The following is a 25,919-nucleotide window of genomic DNA, read 5'->3' on the forward strand; positions in this document are numbered from 1 at the left end:
TTCCACCCCACCCCCGCCCCCCAACCCCACTGGCCCAAACTACATATCCCACACACTACTGTTCTCTCACGGCTGAGGCCCCAGGGAGGATTTCTAACACGTTTAATGAACCAACCTCGTATATTCCCACAGGGTGCTGGAACCCCATAAAGGCGCCCGTGGGTTTTAATAACCCAAACCATTAGACACCAGAAACAGTTATTCCAAATTATAGAGGCCCAGCCCTTACTTCTAGTGCCCCTTTCTCCCAGCCAGATTTCCAGCCTTCCTTTGAGATTAAGACTGGTGCCAGGGGAGAGTGGAACAAAGGGCCTGTCACCTGGGCAGGCAGTAGACCAGGGCCCCACCTTCCCGTGCGCTGGTATTTTTAGACAAAGTCCTTGGCTTCCTTATCTAAATGGCAGCTCTGACTTGAGATCTTGGTTTCTCAGCCTTTCCAGGATCTAGCTGGGTCTGTCTGCTTAATGCCTGACCCCTTGCCAGCTTCTTCCAGCTCAGTTTCTAGGCCTTGTCAAAAGTCCCCCTTTAGTTAAGTGTCACGACTTTTCTTGGAGCACCTTCAGCCAAGTACAAAAGGGTGCCTAAAAAGAGACTTTGGCTTCCGGCAGACTGTATCAACCCCCCACAGAGAAGCCATTTCCTGTGCGCCAGGCACTGGATTTCCTAAACCTTTGGCAGCCAGGAGAAAACCTCTCGCCCTAACTCAGGTCCCAGAAAATACGATCTGTAGGTTTATGTTCATGTCCCCGACTTACTTCCAAATAGGCCAAACGGGGTGACGGACTTGGGGCAGGGCGAGCACGGGAGCTGGTCTGCGGAGACCCTTGCCCGCCCTCCCTGGGCAAAGGTGCGTTAGTCACGGTCACGCTGCTGCGATGGGGGGCAGCGCCCACAAAGCCCGCAGCCCCGTGGCGCGCCTTCTGGCCCACGTCCCGGGAGCCGCGCCAGCCTCTCAGCACCACGGACAGGGAAACTGAGGCCGCGCGAGGCGTGCAGAGGGCGGGTCCCGGGGACGCAGCTGTGCAGCCCGGCGGGCCTCAGCCGGCTGCGGCCTTGAACCAGGCGTTTCTTCCCCGTCCCGGGCCTCGGGCGCTGGCCCGGGTTGATAAATCCTCCCTCGGGCTCCGGCTCTGGCTCGGACGGGGCGTGGCGCGCGCGCAGGGCGCAGAGCCGGCGCTGGGAACGTTCTAAACGCCCCGGGGCCCGGAGGAGCGGCCGGCCGCAAGGCCTCGCAGAGACGCCGCCAGCAGACGCCGTTTCCTGCCGCCCCGCGGCCTCGGCGTGGGGTGCCGAGGGGCATTTCAGCTCCGAGGCCAGGCCGGGCCCTCTGAGGCTCAGGGGCCTCCGCGCTCGCCCGGCTCAGCGGCCACGCTCCCCCGGCCCCGCGCCCCCGCCCCGCGCTTGCTCGAGCCCGCTACCCCGGCGCCGCGCGCAACGCCCCGCCCCCGCCAGGCCCCGCCCCCGGCGGCCGCAGCGCCCGGGGCGGTGGTGGCAGCGCAGCCAATGGGAGGCGGCGCGGCGAAGGCGGTGGCGGTTGTGATGCGTAGCGCCGGCCAATCAGCGGCGAGCGCGAGGGCGGGCTGTGACGCGCGGCGGTGCTCCGCGTGCGGCGGCGGTATAGGAGCGGGCGCCGGCGAGCAGCTCCGCCGAGAGCGCCGCCGCCGCCGCCCCGGACACCTCCGTGCCGCCAACCGCCGTCCGCGCCTCAGCCGCCGCGGCCGTCAGTGCGACCCCGAGCCGGCGGCCCGTCAGCGGGACCGTAGCGGCGGGCGCGGCCTCCCGCGGCTCCCTGAGGCGCCGGCCGGACGCTGAGCCTCGTTCTCTCGCGCTGCGGCCGCCCGCGGCTGCGCGGCCGCCCGCCCGGCATGAAGACCAAGTTCTGCAACGGGGGCGAGGCGGAGCCGTCGCCGCTCGGGCTGCTGCTGAGCTGCGGCGGAGGCAGCGCGGCCCCGGCGCCCGGCGTGGGGCCGCAGCGCGATGCCGCCAGCGACCGCGAGCCCAAGCAGCAGGGCGGCCGGCAGCCCCCGCTCGCGCTGCCGCCGCCGCCGCCGCCGCCGCTGCCGCTGCCCCCGCCCCCGCCGGCGGCCGACGAGCAGCCCGACCCCCGGACGCGGCGCAAGGCCTATCTGTGGTGCAAGGAGTTCCTGCCCGGCGCCTGGAGGAGCCTCCGCGAGGACCAGTTCCACATCAGTGTCATCAGGTCGGCGGCGGGCCGGGGTCGGGGGACGCTGCCCGGCGGGGCGGGGGGCGGGAGACGGGGGGCGGGGGTCGACCGGGACTGGGGGGCGATGTCGGGGGGGACGGGGGGCCGGGCCGGGGGGCGCTGGGGCGGGGTCCCCCCGGGGTCGGCGGGAGAGGCGGGGCGGTGGGGGGCTGGGGGCGGGGCCTCGGGGCGGTGGGGGCGGGGGGCGGGGCCGGCGGGGGCGGTGGGGGGCTGGGGGCGGGGCCGGCCGGGGCTTCCGGGAGCAGCGTGGGGGAGAGGTGGGGGGACTGAAGGGGCCGAAAGCCATCTTTCTCCAAACCCCTGGGAAACCGAAGTCGAATCCCTCGGCTGCCGAGGAGTTTCCAGAAGGCAGGCTTTTGTCAGATGTTAGTTTCGTGGGAAAACGGGTCTCTTCTAAGAACACGGGACCGTTCAGTCACGAGGCACACTTTGTGCTCAACTGAACGTGTCTAGAAATTGCCTCTGCTGCTTCGGGCCTTGAGTGAAGCCAGTGTGTTGCAGCTGGCTTTTAAAAACTCACTTGCTGACTTGACCTGCTCGTTCCTCGAGGCCGTAATTTCTTTTCCTTCCCGAAAGAGTCATGCCTTAGTGGAGAAAGGGTTACGTTTGCTAAATTCCCCGCTGAGACTGTTCAGACGGGTCGTGCAGATGTGCTGCTAACCAACGTTAGCACGTGTGGCTCCAACAATAACTAAGGGCCAAGTAGAAAGAGTTCGGTTTTAACTTTTTTAGCTTAAAATTTTAAAATCTAGAATTACAAAAAAATATGTGTGCATACATACTGGGACAAAACAGCGAAATATAAAGACTCCCCCCCCTTGACTTCTGTGCTCCTCCCCCAAGAGATCCGCAGTTCACATGTGTGTGTCCATCTCTTTAGACCTTAGACCAGTTGGTCAGTGAAAAGGAGTCTATTTCTTCTCCTTTTCACTGACCAACTGGTGTGAGTGCAGAGTACCTAGAAGCTGGCTGGCTGGATGCCCCCAGATAATCCCTCAGTCCAGTTTTAGTCATTCGATTCTTTTTCTGTGCCCCAGTCTTTTCACCAGAGCAGCTAATGCAGCAGAATTCACTGTTCGCACCTCACTTCCTCATTCTGCCTCAGGCCTCTCACAGTGAGAGTCAAAAGGCAGGTGGCTGGAAGCAGAGAAAAGAAAACTTAAGATGTTTAGATAATCCTTGAGTTGCCTAATGATACTTCTTATTTTTTAATGAAGCGCCCTTTTCCAGATCTTAATCTCCATGTCGCTAGGCTTGAAGATTGTCAACGGAAGGTTGACAGAGATTATCCTAGGCCATGAAATCCTCAGTCTGTAAAATGTATGAAAAACCCAGAGGGGGAGTAACTTGCCACGAGACTTGCCCAAGGCCAGTGGCTGTTTGGCAACGCTCAGGGCTGAGCTACAGGCCCTCACCTGTGCCCCATCCTCTGGCCTGTGAAAACCTTTGGACACCCTCGATCCAGCCTGAATACATGGTCATGGTCCTCTTCCTGAGGGTGTCACCTGTGAGCTGGACCTGTGTGTTTTGCTCACACCATTATAAGTCATTGGGAACATTTTGTCTTTTTTTTTTTCCAGGAATTAGTAGTCTTGGAAGACAGCTTTCTGTTTGGCTCGGAGGAGCTTATAAAATAACGTTGCGTGGAATACAATTTCTCGCGGCTCGGTTTTCTGGAATAGAAATGTAGTTGTAGAGTGAGTTTAATGTGGAGAAAGGAGGCGAGTTGGGAAAGGGGGAAGGAAATGATGCCTGGCTTTAAAAAAAAGAAAAAAAAAAAGGCAAAAGAGGCAGTTCAAGGCTGGGAAGGGGACTCCCGTGGCTGCAATTTGGCGGTCCTCTATGGCAGTGCATTCCCTCCGGCTTCAGCTATTCCGTATTGCTAACACTTTTGCTGGGTGCCAGTCCCTTTGCAGCAGTTTGTTAGACCTGGCCACCTCGACTCAGCCCAGCTAGCCTGTCCCTGAGTTAACCCCGTGGTCCTTCCCACCCGGGTTATTGTTACCAGCAGCCTGGCCGAAGCCCCAGGCTCACCTCCCCAGAAGTCCCTCCACACATGGCGCTAACTAAGACCTGGTGCAGGCCTTCTGTCCGCTCCTCCTGCTGCAGGAGTGCAGGCCTGTGTCCTTGCAGACACTGTAACAGGAGGTCCGGGGTTCGCCGTTCTCCATCTGTGTTCATTTAGTGCGAGTCCATTCTACACCCTGTCGGCAGGTACTTTATAAAGTTCACTGTGGCTTCCGTGAAATCCAAACTTACTGGCATGGCCTAAACTCAGGCCCCAGCTGACCTGTGCAGAGTGGTGCTTTTTCTGTTGTTTTTAAACCATGCCTCTCCCCAAGCCCACAGTAACTAACATCTAGCTAGTTAGCTGGGCTCTGTGTTGTTCTGAGTGAGCTTTGTGTTTGCAGTCACCAGGCCTTTCTTTGCTTCCACCCTGTACTTGGCAGCCTTTCTCCTCTTGTCGCTTTCAAAATTCTGACTCTTCTCTCAAGTCCTAACTCAGAGAGAACCTCCTTTTTTTTTTAACTCTTCTTGAATTCATCAGTTAGGATTAATTTCTTCCTCATTTATGTTTCTTCCATAGCACTTCATCGACACCTTTGTATTACAGCGTTCCCCACATTGTATTGTGTTTATTCCTTTGAGTCTTGCATTAGATTGGAGTCCTGGAGGGCACTTCACGCTCATCTCTGTCCCCAGCACTAGAATAGTGCCTGGCACACAGTAAGCACTGGGTGAATGTTTGTAGAGGTTGTCACTTTTAGCTTAAATTGGCCTCTTCACTGCCCTCCTAATGTTAACGCGGGTCCTCGTTATCCAGCTGTTGGTTACCTGGGTCTCTCCAGTTATGAGTGGTGTAGGGAAAAACTAAAGTCATAAAATAAAAATTGTTACTTGATGAACCCACCACTTAAAAACTTGTGTAGGCTCAGACATCATAGCTTCTGTCTCTGCCGTCCAATTGAGTGTTCGCCGTTATCCCGCTTATTGCTGATTGAGAAGCAGCCTTAATCAGTTGTCAGATGAACTTGCCAAGCCTTACAAAAGTTGCAAGATTTCATGAAGTTTGATGAAAGAAATGTTTGAGAGCTGTTAAAGTTTCACACAAATCTACTGGCAAATTACAGGCTGCAGACATACCTGCTAACAATTGAAGAAAATCGATGGGGAGGATGATAGCATCATCCCTTCAAAATAGAATGATTTCAGTGTAAAAAATGAAGACCTTTGAAAAGACTGGTAAAGTTCTTGAATATTTTTTTTATGGTATAAACAACTTAGTTTTACTGTGTTTTAAGTAAAAGTTAACAATTCAAGTCAGTTTCTCATAAAAAAACTTACACACGCATTGTTATGTGACCCTAGTTGCTCTCCCTACAATGTGACAGCACGCTCTTCTCTCCACCCTGTATTTCCCTTGTCCATTCAACCAGCTCCTGTGCCATCTGCCTTCTCATCTCACCTCCGGACAGGAGCTGCCCACATAGGTTCATGTGTCTATTTGAGCTAAGAAACTCACTCCTCACCAGTATCATTTTATGTCTTATAGTCCAGTCTAATCTTTGTCTGGAGAGTTGGCTTCGGGAATGATTTTAGTTCTGCATTAACAGTGAGTCCAGGGGCCATGTCTCAGGCCCATGGAGTCTCTGGTTAGTGTGGCCCTTTCTGTCTCTTGGGCTCTTACTTTCCTTGTCTTTGGAGTTCTTCATTCTCCATTTCTCCAGGTGGGTTGAGACGAGTCCTCGAGTTTTTTTTTTTTTTAATTTTTATTGGGCTTTAAGGGAAAGTTTACAAATCAAGTCAGTCTCTCATACAAAAAGTTACATACATATTGCTATATACTAGTTGTTCTCCCTCTAATGAGACAGCACACTCCTTCCTTCCACTCTGTTTTCTTATCCATTTGGCCAGCTTCTGCCCACCTATGCCTTCTCCTCTCTTCCCCAGACAGGAGCTGCCCACATAGTCTCATGTTTCTACTTGATCCAAGAAGCTCACTCTTCACCAGTATCATCTTCTATCCCATAGTCCAGTTCAATCCTTATCTGAAGAGTTGGCTTTGGGAATGGTTCCTGTCCTGGGCTAACAAAGTCTGGGGACCATGAACTCTAGGGCCCTTCTAGTCTCAGTCAGACCATTAAGTGTGGTCTTTTTACAAGAATTTGGGGTCTGCATCCCACTGTTCTCCTGCTCCCTCAGGGGTTCTCTGTGTGTTCCAGTCAGGGCAGGCTTCGGTTGTAGCCGGGCACCACCTGATTCTTCTGGTCTCAGGCTGATGTAGTCACTGGTTCATGTGGCCCTTTCTGTTTCTTGGGCTTATAATTACCTTGTGTCTTTGGTGTGTTCTTTATTCTCCTTTACTCCAGGTGGGTTGAGACCAATTGATGCATCTTAGATGGCCGCTTGCTAGCATTTAAGACCCCAGATGCCACTTTCAGAAGTGGGATGCAGAATGTTTTCTTAATAGATTTTATTATGCCAATTGATTTAGATGTCCCCTGAAACCATGGTCCCCAAACCTCCGCCCCTGCTACGCTGACCTTTGAAGCATTCAGTTTATTCAGGAAACTTCTTTGCTTTTGGTTTAGTCCAATTGTGCTGACCTCTCCTGTATTGTGTGTTGTCTTTTACTTCACCTGAACTAGTTCTTATCTACTATCTAATTAGTGAAAACCCCTCTCCCCCCTCCTTTCCGCCCTGTTCTCGTACCCATCAAAGAATATTTTCTTCTCTGATTAAACTATTTTTTGAGTTCTTAGGATAGTGGTCTTCTATAGTATTTGTCCTATTGCAACTGACTGATTTCACTCAGCCTAATGCCTTCCATATTCTTCCATGTTATGAAATGTTTCATGGATTCATCATTGTTCTTTATTGATGCATAGGATTCCATTGTATGAATATACCACAATTTTTTTTATCCATTCATCTATTCATGGGCACCTTGGTTGCTTCCATCTTTTTGCTGTTGTGAACAGTGCTGCAATGAACACGGGTGTGCATATATCTGTTCATGTAAAGGCTCTTGTTTCTCTAGGATATGTTCCAAGGAGTGGGATTGCTGGATCGTGAGGTAGTTCTATTTCTAGTTTTTTAAGGAAGCGCCAAATTAATTTCCAAAGTGGTCGTACCATTTTACATTCCCACCAGCAATATATAGGTGTTCCAGTCTCCCCACAATTTCTCCAACATTTATTATTTTGTGTTTTTTGAATTAATACCAGCCTTGTTGGGGTAAGATGGAATCTCATTGTAGTTTCGATTTGCATTTCTTTTTAATGGCTAATGATAGTGAGCACTTCCTCATGTATCTGTTAGCTACCTGAATGTCTTCTTTAGTGAAGTGCCTGTTCATATCCTTTGTCCATTTTTTAATTGGGTTGGTTGTCTTTTTCTTAAGTTTTTGCAGTATCATGTAGATTTTAGAGATAAGATGCTGATCGGAAATGTCATAGCAGAAAACTTTTTCCCAGTCTGTAGGTAACCTTTTTACTCTTTCGGTGAAGTCTTTGGATGAGCACAGATGTTTGATTTTTAAGAGCTCCCAGTTACCTAGTTTTTCTTCTGCATTGTTAGTGATGTTTTGTATACTGTTTATGCCGTGTATCAGGGCTCCTAGCATTATCCCTATTTTTTCTTCCATGATCTTTATCGGTTTAGATTTTATGTTCAGGTTTTTGCTGCACTTTGAGTTAGTTTTTGTGCATGGTGTGAGGTATGGATCTTGTTTCATTTTTCGCAGATGGATATCTAGTTATGCCAGCACCAATTGTTAAAAAGACTGTCTTTTCCCCATTTAACTGATTTGGGCCTTTGTCAAATATCAGCTACTCATATGTTGATGGATTTCGGTCTAGATTCTCGATTCTGTTCCACTGGTCTATGCTTCTGTTGTTGGACCAGTACCAGGCTGTTTTGACTACTGTGTCAGTATAATAGGTTTTAAAATCAGGTAGAGTAAGGCTTCCTACTTTGTTCTTTTTCAGTAATGCTTTACTTACCCAGGCCCTCTTTCCCTTCCAAATGAAGTTGGTGATTTGTTTCTCTGTCTCATTAAAAAATTTCGTTGGAATTTGGAACAGAATTTTGTTGTATCTATTTTTTTTGGTAGAATAGACATTTTTACAATCTTAAGTCTTCCTATCCATGAGCCAAACCCAAACCTACTGCTATCGAGTTGATTCTGACTCACAGCGATCCTATAGGACAGAGTAGAACTGCCCCATAGGGTTTCCAAGGAGCGCCTGGCGGATGTGAACTGCCGACCTCTTGGATAGCAGCTGTAACACTTAACCACTATGCCACCAGGGTTTCCTATCCTGAGTAAGGTATGTTTTTCCACTTATGTAGGTCTCTTTTGGTCTCTTGGAGTTTTCTTTGTATAGGTCTTTTATGTTTCTGGTAAGATTTATTCCTAAGTATTTTATCTTTTTGGGAGCTACTGTAAATGCTATTGATTTGGTGATTTCCTCTTCAATGTTTTATTTAGTTGGTGTAGGGGAATCCAACTGATTTTTGTATGTTTATCTTATATCCCGATACTCTGCTGAACTCTTCTATTAGTTCCAGTAGTTTACTTGAGGATTCTTGAAGTTTTCTGTGTATAAGATCATGTCATCTGTAAATAGAGATACTTTTACTTATTCCTTACCAATCTGGATGAGTTTTATTTCTTTATCTAGCCGAATTGCTCTGGCTAGGATCTCCAGCACAATGTTGAATAAGAGTGGTAATACAGGGCATTTTTGTTGGTTCCCGATATCAAGGGGAATGCTTTTAGAGTCTCTCTGTTTAGGATGATGTTGGCTGTTGACTTTGTATAAATGCCCTTTATTATGTTGAGCAATTTTCCTTCAATTCCTATTTTGCTGAATTTTTATCATGAATGAGTGTTGAACTTTGTCAAATGCTTTTTCTGCATCGATTGATAAGATCATGTGGTTCTTGTCTTTTGTTTTATTTATATGATGGATTACATTAATTGGTTTTCTGATGTTGAACCATCCCTGCATACCTGCTATGAATCCCACTTGGTCATGGTGAATTATTTTTTTGATATATTGTTGAGTTCTGTTGGCTAGAATTTTGTTGAGGGTTTTTGCATCTAAGTTCATGAGGGATATAGGTCTGTAATTTTCTTTTTTTGTGGTGTCTTTACCTGGTTTGGTATCAGGGATATGGTGGCTTCATAGAATGAGTTTGGGAGTATTCCATCCTTTTCTATGCTCTGAAATAAATACCTTTAGTAGTAGTAGTGGTGTTGATGCTTCTCTGAAAGTTTGGTAGAACTCTGCAGTGAAGCCTTCCAGGCAGGGCTTTTTTTTTGCTGGGAGTTTTTAAATTATCTTTTCAATCTCTTCTTTTGTTATGGGTTTGTTTAGTTGTTTTACCTCTATTTGTGGTAGTTTAGGTAGGTAGTCTGTTTCTAGAAATTCATCCATTTCACCTAGGTTTTCAGATTTGTAAGAGTATAATTTTTCGTAGTAATCTGATACGATTCTTTTAATTTCATTTGGGTCTGTTGTAATATCGCCCATCTCATTTCTTTTTCAGGTTATTTGCTTCCTCTCCTGTTTTTCTTTTGTCAGTTTTGCCAGTGGTTTTATCAATTTTTTCAAAGAACCAGCTTTTGGTTTTCTTAATTCTTCCAGTTGTTTTTCTGTTTTCTATTTCATTTAATTCTGCTCTTATTTTTATTATTTGCTTTCTTCTGGTGCCTGAGGGTTTCTTTTGTTGCTCTCTTTGTATTTGTCCATGTTGTAGGGACAGTTCTTTGATTTTGGCCCTTGGTGCGTGTGTGTGCATTTATTGATAGAAATTGACCTCTGAGCACTGCTTTAGTTGTGTCCCAAAGGTTCTGAATAGGAAGTGTTTTCATTCTCATTGGATTGTATGGATTTATTTATTCCATCCTTGATGCCTTCTATAACACAGCCATTTTTGAGCATGGTATCGTTCAGCTTCCAGGTGTTTGATTTCTTTTCTCTGCGTTTTGTGTTACTGATTTCTACTCTTACGGCCTTATGGTCAGAGAAGGTGCTTTGTAATATTTTGATGTTTTGGATTCTGTTAAGGCTTGTTTTATGGCCTAATATGTGGTCCCTTCTGGAGAATGTTCCATGTGCGTTGGACAAGAAAGTATGCTTGGCTGCTCTTGGGTGGAGTGTTCTGTATGTGCCTTTGAGGTCAAATTGGTTGATTGTGGCATTTAGATCTTCCATGTCTTTATTGAACTTCCTTCTGGATGTTCTGTCCTTCACCGAAAGTGGTGTGTTGAAGTCTCCTGCTATAATCGTGGCGCTGTCTGTTTCTCTTTTCAATGCTGTCAGAGTTTGTTTTGTGTATCTTGGGGCCCTGTCATTGGGTGCATAAATATTTAATATGAGTATATCCTCCTGGTATATTGTCCCTTTAATCATTATATAGCATCCTTCCTTATCCTTTGTGGTGGGTTTAACTTTGAAGTCTGTTTTGTCAAATTAATATTGCCACTCCTGCTCTTTTTTGATCGTTGTTTGCTTGATACAGTTTTTTCCATCCTTTGAGTTTTTGTTTGTGTCTCTAAGTCTAAGATGTGTCTCTTGTAGGCAGCATATAGACAGATTGTGTTTTTTAATCCATTCTGCCACTGTGTGTCTCTTTATTGGTGCATTTAGTCCATTTACATTCAGGGTAATTATGGATAGGTATGAATTTAGTGCTATCATTTTGATGTCTTTTTTTGTGTGTTGTTGACAGTTTCTTTTTTCCACTTAATTTTTTGTGCCAAGTAGCTGATGTTTAAATATTGTCTTTTCCTCTTATTTATTGTAGTTGGTTTTGTTTCTCCTGAGTCTCTATTTTTTTTCTGTATTTTATTTTGATGAGTAGGATTGTTAGTCTCCTTTGTGGTTACCTTAATACTTACCCTATTTTTCTAAGTTTAAACCTAAATTTTATTTCTTTATATCGCCTTGTTTTCCTCTCTGTATGATAGATCTATGACTACATTTCTTAATCCGTCTTTATTGTTTTAATGTCTTCTTTTACATAATGATAGCGCCTTTTCCCTGTTCTGAGCATTTTTTTTTTTTTAAATCTTGATTTCCCTATCTGGGTTGACATCTGATTGCTCTGCCCCGTGTTCTAGTCTTTGGTTGATATCTAATATTATTGATTTTCTAACCGGAGGACTCCCTTTAGTATTTCTTGTAGTTTTGGCTTGGTTTTTATGAATTCCCTAAACTCCTGTTTATCTGGAAATGTCCTAATTTCGCCTTCGTATTTGAATAGGTAGTTTTGCTAGATTATTGCTTCTTGGCTGGCAATTTTTTTCCTTCAGTGCTTTATATAAGTCATCCCATTGCCTTCTTGCCTGCATGGGTTTGGTAAGTAAAAAAAAAAAAAAAAAGTAGTCCGAGCTTATTCTTATTGATTCTCTTTTGTAGGTGACTTTTCGTTTATCCGTTGCTTTTTTTTTTTTTTTAATTTTATTGTGCTTTAAGTGAAAGTTTACAAATCAAGTCAGTCTGTCGCACAAAACTTATATGCACCTTGCCACACAGTCCTAATTACTTTCCCCTTAATGAGACAGCTTGCTCCCTCTCTCCACTCTCTCTTTTCGTGTGCATTTCGCCAGTCTCTAACCCCTCCACCCTCTCATTTCCCCTCCAGGCAGGAGATGCCAACATAGTCTCAAGTGTCCACCTGATCCAAGAAGCTCACTCCTCACCAGCATTCCTCTCCAACCCATTGTCCCTGGCTGCTTTTAAAATTCTATCTTTATCTATGGTTTTGGCAAGTTTGATTGTAGCATGTCTTGGTGACTTTTTTTTAAGATCTACCTTTTTTTACCTTATGGGAGTTCGATGAGCATCTTCGATAGATACCTTCTAATCTTTCACAATTATCAGGGAAGTTTTCTGCCAACAAATCTTCAACAATTCTCTTTATGTTTTCTATTATCCCTCCCTGTTCTGGTACTACAGTCACTTGTAGGTTATTTTCCTTAGTAGAGTCTCACATGATTCTTAGGGTTTCTTCAGTTTTTTAAATTCTTTTCTCTGATTTTTCTTTAAGTAGATTGTTGGCAAGTGCTTTATCTTCAGTCTTACAAATTCTGCCTTCCACTTGCTCAATTCTGCTTCTCTGATTTTCTATTGAGTTGTCTAATTCTGTAATTTTATTATTAATCTTCTGAATTTCTGATTTCTGTCTCTCTGTGAATTCTTGCAGCTTATTAAATTTTTCATTATGTTCTTGAGTAACCTTTTAAATTTCTTCAACTGCTTTATCTGTGTGTTCCTTGGCTTTTTCTGTGGTTTGCACGATCTTCCTGATGTCTTGAAGAGTTCTGTGTATTAATCTTTTGTATTTTGCATCTGGTAATTCCAGGAAGGCACCTTCATCCAGAAGATCCCTTGATTCTTTGTTCTGAGAGCTTGTTGAGGTGATCATGGTCTGTTTCTTTGTGTGATTTGATAGTGACTGTTGTGTCCGAGCCATCTATAAGTTATTGTATTAGTTTGTTTTATATCTGCTTACTATATTCTAGCTTCTTGCTTTGTTTTGTTTTGTTATGTCCAAATAGGTTGCTTGAGTGAGCTTGCTTGATTGTTTTTGCCTTTGAAGCTCTGATGACCTGTCACCAGATGGCTAGAGCTGTTACCAGGTATATGAGTCTAGGAATCCATTCACTTTTCTGGTATAGATTCAGCTCAGGTGTCCAGGTAGTTGGTTATCAAGTGTGTGGTACAGGCTCTGTCCTACACTCTTAGAGGGGCAGGGGTGATTGGTGTAGGTACAGGTATCTGGTTGCAGCAGAGGGTCACACTGTGAAGAAGGCAGGGGGCTGACAACCATCCCCCGGGTATCTGTGAGGAAATCACGTCCCTGTGTTCTAGAGCACACAGGTGGGTGGGTTCTGCAGATGGACCGTGGGCATCCAGTGCTTTTGGTTGTAAGGACTGGTAAGTACCGGTTATCCTGGGGCTCCATTCGTGAGTGGCTGGGTGACCTGAGTGGAGCTAGCAGTCCTTAGGCCCTTGATGTGGGTAGGTCAGGACCCTGTTTAATAAGCAAAGTGCTGTCAAACATCAAACACACACCTCTTTGCCGCACAGCTGAAACAGTTTCAGTCTGCCAACAAGGGACTCTTCCCCTGAAATAGGCCCACACAAGTCCATGCAGGGGGGGAAGGTATTCAAAGTCCGCTGACCATTTATGCCTAGACAGGAACCACTTCTATCCTGAGCTCCCCAGGTTAGTGGAGCTGGCGGATTATCTTTTCCCCAGTTATGAATTTATTCCTTCTCCAAGGCCGGGAGAATGGCTCAGGTCACGCAACAGGGCCTATCTGAGGGCGAGGGAAATGGACAGCCACTTAAGATTTTTTAAGTAATTAATTTTTCCCAAGAGCACCGTTCTTCTCTGGTTCCTGAGATGTGAGTAGGCTGTGCAGCTGGCTGCTTCTCCCTGAGGAAACTGTGGCCGAATGCTACCACCAGCCTGCTGCAGTCGCTCCCAGGAATGGTGCCTGAGGTTTCCCAGCGATTCAGGTCCAGCACCTCCTCTCCGCTTCTGAACCGTCTCTCCCTCCTCCTTCTATTAAGTCTGTTTTCTAACTTTGCCTTTGATGTTCAGGGCTTCTAGCTTGTCATAAATGTAATAGTTTCATATGTTTTTTGTGTCTTTGTTGTAAGAGGGTTCACTGAAAGCATCTGACTACTCTGCCGTCTTGGCCCCGCCTCTCAGTCCTTGAGTATTTTTGCAAAATTATATAGTAAAAGCCAAATAGGGACTGAATCGTGTCTTATGGTGCTGTCATAATGTTCGTTGCAAAAATTATGCCAAAACCCCTACTTGATTTGCTTTTTAAGCCTTACTGAGTACTTAGTTAAGGAGCTCTGGTGGCACAGCGGTTAACCACTCAGCTGCTAAGAAAAGGTGGGCGGTATGAACCCATCCAACGACTCTGCAGAACAACCTGGTGATATATTCCCATAAAGATTACAGTCTAGAAAACCGTATAGGGCGTTCCTACTCTGTCCTTCAGGGTTCCTGTGAGTCAGAATTGACTTGATGGCAGTGGGTTTTTTTACTCAGTCCCACTGTGTATCACTACATTCGGTCTTGTCTGAGTTGACCAGCCTGGACAGAGGCACCCATGTTGTCCTTCCTGGCTTTCTCTCTAGTGGAGCCTCTTCAGCCAGCCTAGCTTCCCTCAGTGAGCTCACCAGCTTCCAGCAACTGGCAAGGAACCTTGTGCTGCCTTGGGACAGCTCTTTAGATTTTCATGAGTCTGTTTTGCTTCCATCATATATTGTAATCTTCATGTCTGTATTAGCATATTTATACATCTCCAGGTGCCTAGGATGCCTTTTGTTGAGGATAGCAGTAGTCCAGGGGCTGATGATGAAGCAGTAAGACAGCAAGACCTAGGAGGCCAACGTGGGCTAGAAGGGATATGGGGCACTTTGTGGAGAAAGTGGGCATACTTCTGAAATCTGAAGGGCCTTTCAGGTGGGAAGAAATGGCAGAGGCATGCTGTGTCCCGAGGATGCTAGGGATAGCGGCTTGAAGTGGTATTTTAGGAACACTTTTTTGGGTGTTGCAGAGGAGAGAGAGACCAAGAAGCAGGGAGACCAGAGGGTTGGTGGTGCTGTGAAAATGAAAAAGAGGGAGGAGTCGGGATGTAGGGAGAGAACTCGGTTGTGGCAGATGATGAAGATTTTGACCCAGGGCAAATGAAAAATGGGCACTGCCATTAATTGGGCAGATCAGGAAGAATAAATGGTTTTAGATGGAGGAAGGAGAAGACCATGAGTTGGAAGACAGGCTAGAGAATAAATTGGTATTCCAATTTCCTGAAGGCAAAATAGGTAAAAAGTGCAGAGCAGGCCATTCAATGCGTAGATAAGTGGTTTTTGACCCAGAGTGATTTTACCCTGCAGGAGATATTTGGTCATGTCTGAAGACATTTTTGATTGTCACTACTTGGTGGAGCCTACTGCTAGTACCTAGTGAGTGGAGGCCAGTCCTGCTGCTAAACCCCCTACAGTGCACGGGACAGCCCTCCCTCCCCTCCCCAACAAAGAATTACCCAGTCCCCAGTGTCAGTAGTGAGGAGGTTGAGCAGCCCTGGAGTAGAGGACTCGAGATTGAGCTTCCCTCCTTCTTCCATCGGGAAAACTCTTAAAGATTAAGCTTTGGTTTGTGATGGTATTTATGATAGTGAATAGCTGACATTACTGTATGTAATCTTCATAAAAACCTCGATTGCATAGATTCAGTTATAGGATCTTACGGTAAGGGACAGGCTTGGAGAGCTGAGTACTTGCCCAGGGTTACGCAGCCAGTCTGGCAAAGCCACCACCCTGACCAGGTATGACTTCAGACCTGTTCCCCAGTTCTCCCTGAGGCTGCAGCTTGAGGTGTTCCATTCCTGGTTAGAACATGCTGATGTTGTCATCTGACTGCAGTGTGTGTTTCACCTCGGCCCCAGTTGTTTCAGGTTGAATTTTAGATGGTTAGAAGACACTTCCCAAGGATTCATTTTTTTCTCATTTCACTTGTACTCTAAATTCTGTGGCTGTTTTGGTATCTTGCTGTGTTCTCTTTTCCACGTACGCAGCCTCATGGATTTAAGGATTGTTTTTCTGCTGACGCGCTGGTTATTTAGCAAATTCTTTTCTTTCAAATCACTGTTAACAACTAGGTGGTGTTCTTTGAAACTCCTCTGCTGCCTGGTGTATTTCTCTTCTCCCAGGCCCAGGCTGCAAAACCCTAGAAGCAAGACCCCCAGCGTCTGGTGGGTGCTGGCCACACCTTGAGTCTCGAGCTTGATGCTGTATTACTCAGAGATAGTTTTTCAGGGTTTTCAAGTAGACCAGGTAACTTTCCATCATAATTTAGTAGATGAGAATCTTTGTGGTAAAGGTTTTTCTGGAGCAGACATTTCTCAGGTTTATCATCTGCCTGAGTATTGATGTATATGGATTCTTTTCTAAAAGATGAAAATTATAGCAGGTGGTTGACATTAGAAATGGCATCTTTTAAGACCCTCAGGGATCCACAAAGAAGTTGTACCGCTTTAGCATGAATTTTTCTTCCTTAGGATGCTGTAGAATATAAGAGAAATTAAGCAACCTGGTTAGACTCTGGGTTTGTAAATATAGGACTCAAGCCATTTGTAAAGCTACTTAAATAAATATTCCTAAAATAAGCTATATTATACAGTAAATCACTATCTAATAAAGTGATTTTACTCCAAAACTTTGAAAAATCCTCTTCTGTAGGATAAGAATTGGAACTATTCCTCAGTGCATGTGCAGGTTCTTAACCAGCTCACTCACTAGCTCAGTGGCCTCCTCTTGCACTGTTTGCTATATGGCTTGTATAGGTAGTCCCCGACTTACAGCGTATTTGAGATACGACGACAAACCGTACTTAAAATTGTCTGTCTGTCTTTTTTTTGGTACATCTAGGGTCACTATGAGTTGGAATCTACTCGACGGCAACAGATTTGGTTTGGTTTTTTGGTATCATACCAGCTTCCAGAACCTGTATTGTGTGTTTTAAAGTGGGTTACATGCTACAGGTTGTACTACAGACAGTGTTATGGTGCGTAAATTGCTGAAGTTATCGTTCTCAGATGTTTGCTTGCCGACAAAGGAAGGTCAGGGTTATAGGTACTGATAATAAGAGACAGTAATAATGAAAACTAAAAAAAAAAAAGAGGTATTCAGCTTGGATCAGAACTGACTGACGATGGAGTCATCAGAAGGGAACCTTATTGTAAAGGTGGAGACTACCTGTACTTAAAACTTGTTCTTCACCAAAATTACAAATGATTTCCAATGACAGACTGAGTACTTGAAACCTTGGATGTAGTATTCCCAAGTGCCCAAGACCCACACTGGGTGCTCATACCAGCTTCCAGACCTGGATTGTGGATTTTAAAGTGAGTTGCATGCCACAGATTGAGTAAATTACATCTGCTAGACCATTTTTCTTCTTTATTTTTGGTGCTGAGAAGATTTCGATGACGTTGATTTGGAGTTCACGCCCTGTTTTACGTGGGGTACGTTTACAGTCTATGTGAACTTTTTAGTGTAACCAGATTTGAATGGTAGTTCTCCTAGCCCACCCCGATGGTCGTGTCCAATGTTTCTGTAAGGTGGGTAAGGAGTGTGGAAGCATAAGGTGCTGCCTTTATCTCACTTGTATTTGCTGTGGAGCCAAGGTGACACCTCTCTGCTGCAGCTTTGTGGCTGGAGAGGGAACTAATGAGCGTAAGAGCTGTGCTGTGTTGCTCCATCCTGAAGGACTTAACATGAGTGGTGAGACGTGAAAAGAGTTTTTACAGTTGCTGCAGCCACAGCCGCCTCCGTTAGAGGTACTGCTATTGCTAGCCTGTGGTTCAGCAAGGAGCAGCCCGCTGCTAGTCTTCCAGGTGAACACAGCTGCTCTCTGCAAATGGCAAGCCGATAGGTCTGTAAGGTAGATGGTGGGTGTTTCCTCATGCGCTTCATAGAACGGGAAATGTCTGTTTTCCTTCTCCTTCCTTGAAAATCTTGGGACTGCCAATAAGCCTGGAAATTAATTGTACTTTATGGCTAAGTGTTAGCGTAACTTATCTGAAAGTAGTGATCTAATAGCAAATTAGGAGGAACTTTATGATTTTGTACCTTGCCAGGTGTTGGTGTTTTGTGGGTCTACCTTCTGTAGGTAATAATTGTATATTTCACTGAAGTGCTTTATTATTTAAGACAGTTGATTTCTGTTACAGACTCTGGAAAAATGGTGCTAATGTAGAGAAAGCCAGTGAGGGGAGAAAGCACTAAACTGACTAAATCTAGAACTGTCTCTGTAAGTTAGTCCTTATTATTATCAATATGTTAATGAAAAACACTCCACTGGTGAGAGAAGCCTGGATTGGGGCAGCTCTTCTGTAGAACGGTTTGGCAATATGCATCAAGAAATTTTAAAACGTTATTGTCCTTTGACCCAGAACACCTGACTTTAACTAATGGATCTGATCCTATTGAGCATAAAGATTTACATATAGGCGTACATGTTAGGGAGCCCTGGTGGCTCAGTGGCTGAGAGCCTGGCTGCTCACCAGAATGTCGGCAGTTCACATCTACCAGCTGCTCCTTGGAAAACTTAAGGGGCAGTTGTACTCTGTCCTTCAGGTCGCTATAAGTCGGAATCAACTTGACAGCGACAGGGTTTTTACACATATTAGAGAGCCCCTGGGTGGCACAGTTACGTGCTCAACTACTAACCAACAGGTGGCAGTTCAGACCCACCCAGAGGTGCCTCAGGAGATAGGCCCGGTGATCTGCTTTTGAAAAGTCACAGCCTTGAAAACCCAATGGAACAGTTCTACTCTGCACACAGGGGGTCACCATGAGCTGAAGTGAACTGAGTTGGAACTAACAACAATACATATTAGAGAATTATATACAAGTTAAGGAAAAAAACTTTTATTTTACATTGCATTACTAGCAGTAGAGGATTAAGGATATTGAAGATTTTTACCAATGTCTGCAGTCTGAAATTGATCAAACATGCAATCAAGATGCATTGATAATTACTGGTGATTGGAATGCGAAAGTTGGAACAAAGGAAGATCAGTAGTTGGAAAATACAGCCTTGGTGATAGAATTGATTCCGAGATCACATGATAGAATTTTGCAAGACCAGCGACCTGCTCATTGGAAATACCTTTTTTTAATAACATAAACAACAACTACACACGTGAACCTTGCCAGATGGAATATACAGGAATCAAATTGACTACATCTGTGGAAAGATGATGGCGAAGTTCGATACCATCAGTCAGAACAAGGCCAGGGGCCAACTGCAGAACAATCAGCTGCTCCTATGCAAGTTAGAGTTGAAGCTGAAGAATATGAAATAAGTCCATGAGAACCAAAATATGACCTTGAGTATATTTCAGCTGAATTTGGAGACCATCTCAAGAATAAATTTCATGCATTAACTCTTAAAATTTGATTTGTGTATCTTGCAGCCCTGTCATTGGGTGCATAAATATTTAATATGGTTATGTCTTCCGGGTCAGTTGTCCCTTTTGTCATTATGTAGTGTCCTTCTTTATCCTTTGTGGTGGATTTAAGTTTAAAGTCTATTTGATTTCATGCATTAACTCTTAAGACGGAAGACCAGATGAGATGTGGGATAACACTAAGGACATCATACATGAAGAAAAAAGCAAAAGGTCATTAAAAAGATGGGAAAGAAAGAAAAGTCAAAAATGAATGTCAGAAGAGGCTCTGAACCTCGTTGAACGTAGAGTAACGAATGGAAGAAATGACCAAGTAAAGGAGCTGAACAGAAGATTTCAAAGGGCAGCTCTAGAAGACAGAGTAATATGTTATAATGACATGTGCAAAGACCTCGAGTTAGAAAATCAAAAGGGAAGGACACATCAGCATTTCTGAAGCTAAAGGAGGTAAAGAAAAAATTAAAGCTTCGAGTTGCAATTTTGAAGGATTCTATGGGGAAAATATTGAACGACACAGGAAGCATCAAAAGAACATGGAAGGATACGCAGAGTTACCATACCAAAAAGGGATGGTCAGCGTTCAACCATTTCAGGAGATAGCATATGATCAAGAGCCGATGGTACTGGAGGAAGAAATCCAAGCTGCACTGAAGGCCTTGGCGAAAAAACAAGGCTCCAGGGTCTTATGGAATACCAGTTGAGATGTTTAAACAAACAGGTGCACTGCTGGAGGTGCTCACTCATCTATGCCAAGAAATTTTAGACAGTTGCCTGGCCAACCAACTGGAAGAGATCCATATTTGTGCTCATTCCAAAGAAAGGTGATCCAACAGAATGCAGAAATTATCGAACAGTACCATTAATATCACACACTGAAGATAAAAAACATTTGCAGCAGTACCATTTTCAACAGGGAACTGCCAGAAATTCAAGCCGGATTCAGAAGAAGACGTGGAATTAGGGATATCATTGCTGGTGTCAGATGGATCTTGGCTGAAAGTAAAAAATACCAGAAAGATGTTTACCTGTGTTTTATTGGCTGTGCAAAAAAGACATTTGACTGTGGGGATCATAACAAATTACGGATAACATTGTGAAGAATGGGAATTCCAGAACATTTAGTTGTTCTCATGCAGAACTTGTGCTTAGACAAAGAGGTACTCATTTGAATAGGATAAGGGGATACTGTGTGGTTTAAAATCAGGAAAAGTGTGCGTCAGGGTTGCATCCTGTCACCATACTTATCCAGTCTGTATGCTGTGCAAATAATGTGAGAAGCTGGATTATATGAAGAAGAACATGGCATCAGGATTGGAGGAAGACTCATTAATAACCTCTGATATGCAGATGGTACAGCCTTGCTTGCCAAAAGCAAAGATGACTTGAAGGCACTTACTGATGAAGATCAAAGACTACGGCTATCAGTACAGATTACACCTCAACATAAAACAAAAATCCTCACAACCGGGCCAATATGCTGCATCGTGTTACCCAGGGAAAAGATTGAAGTCATGGATTTCATTTTATTTGGATTCTCAATCAGTTCCCTGAAAGCAGCAGTCAAAAAATCAAATCTGCTATAAAAGACCTCTTTAAAGTATTAAAAAGCAAAGATTACACTCTGGGGACTAAGGTCCACCTGACCCAAGCCATGGTGTTTTCAGTCACCTCACATGCTAAGGAAGACTGAAGAAGAATTGATGTGTTTGAATTATGTTGTTGACAAAGCATGTTGACTATAGCATGGACTGCCAGAAGAACCAACAAATCTGTCTTGGAAGAAGTACAGCCAGAATGCTCTTTAGAAGCGAGGACTTTGTCTCACATACTTTGGACATGTTATCAGGAGGGATCAGTCCTGGAGAAAGACATCATGCTTGGTGTCCTAACACTTAACACAGTAGGTTTTATCAGCTTTTGTCGAAGAAATGAGTCTGTTTTGTTGTTAGGTGCTGTCGAGTTGGTTCTGACTTATAGTGATCCTGTGTACAACTGTCGAAACACTGCCTCGTCCTGCGCCATCTTCATGATCATCGTTATGCTCGAGCCCATCGTTGCAACCACGGTGTCAATACATCTTGTTGAGGGTCATCCTCTTTTTCGCTGACACTTTACCAAGCACGATGTCCTCCAGGGTGTATTCATTTCCACCTTTTGCATTCCAATCATCAGTAATTATCAGTGTATCCTGATTGCATGTTTGATCAATTTCAGACTGCAGAAGTTGGTAAAAATCTACAGTTTCTTTATCTTTGGCCTTAGTGGTTTGTGCGTAAGGTTGTATAATAGTCACATTAATTCGTCTTCCTGTAAGCTGTTTTGTTTTGTAGCATGTATTAAATGGTTTGATTTCCTGATTTAGAACATGTTCCCCAAAAATTACATTCACATGAATATTGCTGTTGCGGGATGCCATCGAGTCAGTTCCAGCTGATAGTGACCCTATGTATAACAGAACGAAACACTGCCCAGTCCTGCACAATCCTCACAATTGGTGTTGTTTGAGCCCGCACGCAGCCACTGCGTCAGTCCATTTCGTTGAAGGTCACTCCTTATGCTGCATGTTACCCCAGTAACTCTTACAAAGAACCCTGGGCGAAAGGGTAGTAACCAGAACACAGGTCTGGGGGTGATGGTTGAACCTCCCACCAGCGGAGACTTCTGCCCATTTCCATTTCTTGGCTGTTATGGTTGCTTAAATGTGTTGAATGTGAAAAAAAAAAATGTGCTATTTTCATTTTATTTGACATTTTGCTTGAGTGAATCTTTTGCGCCTCCTATATTAAATGACTTGTGTTTATTGTAGAGCTGGTATGCCATGTGACAAAAAATGTGTCTTTCAAAGATCTTTGAATTCCCTGAGCGCCTGGAGTTTTACTTGGGAGGGTATTCTGTACAAAAATTATACGGTAAATTGGACTGTTATATTTTTACTGCCGTTTATCGTGTTTCTTGTCATATTATTTGACTCATTGACAGCTGGCTTTGCCCTGGATAGTTTTTCACAGTTTGAATTGTCAGTGTTGTTGACCTTGTTTCATTTATTTTGACCAGCACTAAAAAATAATCGACAGTTTGCTTCCTGCTACTAAAGCCTGTTGAGCAACAGAGGCTGGATAATACAATGGGCGAAGGATTTCCAGGTCATGAGCTTGTCTTTGCCAACCTAGCCTTCCTTCCTTCTTTAGAAGTACAGGGATAAACTTTGAATCAGGTTACACAATTTAGAACAGTAGTTCATCTGTTTGCAAGTGCATTTGACCGAGCTTTCAAGAGTATGTGACAGGAAGAAAAACTAGGGCTTTTACCTCTGATGTAATGCCTGTCCTGTTGATTGGTAGCCAGAAGCCCGTGGTGGCTGTGACCGGATGTGGCAGGGTGGCTGAGACGGCTCCTTTGGTTCTTTCTCCCTGCACCTTCCCTCACCTTCACCCATGGCTTATTTGGGGAAGAACAAGAGCCTCGGGTTCCCTTTTCTTTCTATTCTTCCTTAACTAACATAACCTGGCCCAACCCAGCCCATTGCTGTCGGGTTGATTCCGACTCACAAAGACCCTATGGGACAGAGTAGAACTGGCCCATAGTGTTTCCAAAGTTGTAATCTTTAGGGAAGCAGACTGCCACATCTTTCTCCCATGGAGCAGCTGGTGGGTTCGAACCAGTGACCTTTTTGATTAGCAGCTGAGCACAACCACTGTGCCACCAAGGCATTTTTTAACTACCATAGCCAATTTATTTGCTTTCTGGGAAAATAGGTCCTCATTCTTGTTGTAGTTGCTAGGTAGGCATGATAGTTTTTCTTTTAAATAAACTATCGGGAAAAAACTCGTAAGTATGATTTTTATTTAAATCATCTGGGAAAACGTCCGTGTGTAGAAGCACATTCACGTTTTGTAATTGGGCAAAGAAAAATCATTACATAGGAAAAAAAAAAAGGTTACTTTTCTGTTTAAAGTAGGTTTCAGTGGCACATCCAGCGGTATGCTGAAGCCTGCTCAGAGTAGCTTGTGAGAGGCAGTTGAGAAGTTTAAGGAATTCTTTTGCAGGCTGGCTGTTAAACACTGCCATTAGTAAACATTAGATTATGTCAGTGTGAAATTAAATAAATTGTATGAACAACAAAGGTGATATATGCAGAATTCATTACTCTCCAATTATTTGAGCGTTTGCCATCCTCTTGACGTTCTTTGCGTCTGTGTTACAGTCGGAGGGCTGTGGCTCTCTTCACAACTGTTTGCAGTGACATCATCGTGGTAGCTTGAAATCGGCTGTGGTGGGAGTGCGCGGCCCCGGATTTATGACGTATCCGAGTTGCCACAAACCACACTGATGACCATCTGTTTTTTCTTTTTTAACATCTTATCTTTAATAACGTGTACTTTTATGGACAGTGTTGCGGCATGTGAAAGGTCCATACAGACGATTCTCGCAAATCTTCTGACTAGAAACACCATCCTTATTCCAGGGATAATCCAGATGACCCAGAACCTTCCGCCTGACAAAGCGCCAATGTCACCCGTTTATTATGGATGTGCATTTTTTAATGTATGCATGTAGGAGCCCTGGTAGTGCAGATGGTTAAGTGCTTGGCTGCTAATCAAAGGCCTGTGGTTTGAACCTGCCCAGTGGCTCTACGGGAGAAAGACCTGGCAATCTGCTCTCATAAAGGTTACAGCCTAGAAAACCCTGTGGGGCAGTTCTACTCTGTCACATGGTGTTGCTAGGAGTCGGAACAGCTTGATGGCACCTGACAGCAACAGCAACGTGTGTGTGTGTATCAAAATACACTTGTAAGTTTATATGTAACATTTGCAACCCCCAAAGAAAAATAAAGACTGGATTTATAAAGATACTGATAGTAAAAGGAAATAATGATGAAAACTACAAAAAAAAAAAAAAAAGAAGTGAGGTGTTGTGACTTACATCAGAACCGACTTATTGATAGCATTGTCAGAAAAAAGCCCTGTCATAAGTGGGGGACTGCCTGTATCTACATCCCGGAAATCAGCTACAAACAGAGGCTCCCCCTCCCAGAGCTGGTTGCCGAACGTTGGCCAGCACGCCACGGGACACAGTCTACATTTATGAAGAAGCCATTTCAGTACATACTTGTGGATGTGGTGATTGTATGTGGACTGGTTGACACTCCTCGATAAAACCATATCTCTGCCCTGAGCCTTTCTTAACCTTTTCAAGACCCAGTTATTTTCTGCTTTGAATTTTTTGTTAATACCCTGTGTTTTCAGTAGTGGGATGTGTGCTCAGTCATTGAGTGTGTTTAAATTTTTGGTTGGTAATACAGATTTTGAGATTTGTGGGAGGCCTTGTGGCCCACTGGTCTTGGGTAGCAGGCTTTATTGCGCGGCACCTTCCATTTGGGTACACGGGGCACCTCCGGTTTTGCCTAATACCCCACCTATTCTGCTTCAACAAATGTTGCTTTTGCCTTTCACCATTACACGATCCTACCTGGAGGGAAGCAAACACTTTCACTGGGAAAGGTATACTCCCAAAGAACTCCAGAGACATAAAAAGTGGATGGGATAGTACATTGTCCGCCAGTCATGAAAGGGTTAAAAATACCTCCTTTATGTAGATTCTCTTGCCTGCTTGGTCCTAACTGAGCCCACATGGTCTTGTTTTTACCCTTTACTGTGCTGTCTCTGGGTATCATTGATTTATTCCCATGTAATTTTTCTGTTTCTCGGAGTGGCTCTTCATCTTTATAAGTAGAGGCAGTGACATCAAATGGGTCTTGTATTTTTGTAGTGTTTTTTTTTTTTTTTTAAAAATAGCTTTGTTGGTTTTATATAACATGATATACTAACAAGCTATACAAAGAAGCCCAAAGAGAGCAAAAAAAAATTACGTAGAAGTAGCCATTGGTATTAAGTGTCCATAGGAACCCTGGTGGCACAGTGGTTAAGTGCTTGGCTGCTAACCCAGAGGTCAGCAGTTTGAACCCACCAGCCACTCCTTGGCAGAAAGATGTGGCAGTCAGCTTACAGCCTTGGAAACCCTATGAGGCAGTTCTACTCTGTCCTGTAGAGTCACTATGAGTTGGAACCGACTTGATGGCAGCAGATTAGGTGTCTATGACTTAGATCTCTCTTTGTGGATGTGAAGATGGGATAGATAGAAAAAGTTTTATGAAAAAGGAATCATACTATAAGGATTTTTTCATATAGTTTCTAAAAAATTATCAAATGATTGTTAGGTGCCGTCAAGTCGGTGTATAAAAGAACAAAACACTGTCCGGTCCTGTGCCGTCCTCACAATCGTTACGCTTGAGCCCGTTGTTGAAGCCACTGTGTCAATACATTTCATTGAGGGTCTTCCTCTTTTTTGCTGACCCTCTACTTTACCAAGCATGATGTCCTTCTCCAGGGACTGACCCCTGCTGATAACATGTCTGAAGTATGTAAGACAAAGTCTCGCCATCCTTCTAAGGAGCATTCTGGCTGTACTTCTTCCAAGACAGATTTGTTCTTTTTCTGGCAGTCCATGATATATTCAATATTCTTTGCCTATACCGCAATTCAAAGCCACTAATTCTTCAGTCACCTTACTCATTGTCCAGCTTTTACATGCATAGGAAAACCAAACCAAACGCATTGCCATTGAGTTGATTCTAACTCATAGTGACCCTATAGGACAAAGTAGAACTGCCAGATAGGGTTT

At 44.5% G+C, this 25,919-nt stretch overlaps 1 protein-coding gene across 6 annotated transcripts in view; it reads left to right on the forward strand.

Moving 5' to 3' along the window:
* Positions 1-1,850: 1,850 nt before the first annotated feature.
* The window catches only part of CHKA (choline kinase alpha), a 76,356-nt gene continuing 52,287 nt past the window's right edge, over positions 1,851-25,919 (forward strand). For 5 of the 6 annotated variants that reach the window (XM_064287663.1, XM_064287661.1, XM_064287659.1 and 2 more), the window contains exon 1: positions 1,866-2,200. In XM_064287663.1, coding sequence (XP_064143733.1) covers positions 1,866-2,200 — 335 coding nt within the window. Of the gene's footprint in view, positions 2,201-25,919 lie in introns of all 6 variants that reach the window. The other variant, XM_010599147.3, reaches the window with a different exon arrangement.

Source organism: Loxodonta africana, chromosome 7 (assembly GCF_030014295.1).
Source record: "Loxodonta africana isolate mLoxAfr1 chromosome 7, mLoxAfr1.hap2, whole genome shotgun sequence".
Taxonomy (NCBI): Eukaryota; Metazoa; Chordata; class Mammalia; order Proboscidea; family Elephantidae; genus Loxodonta; species Loxodonta africana.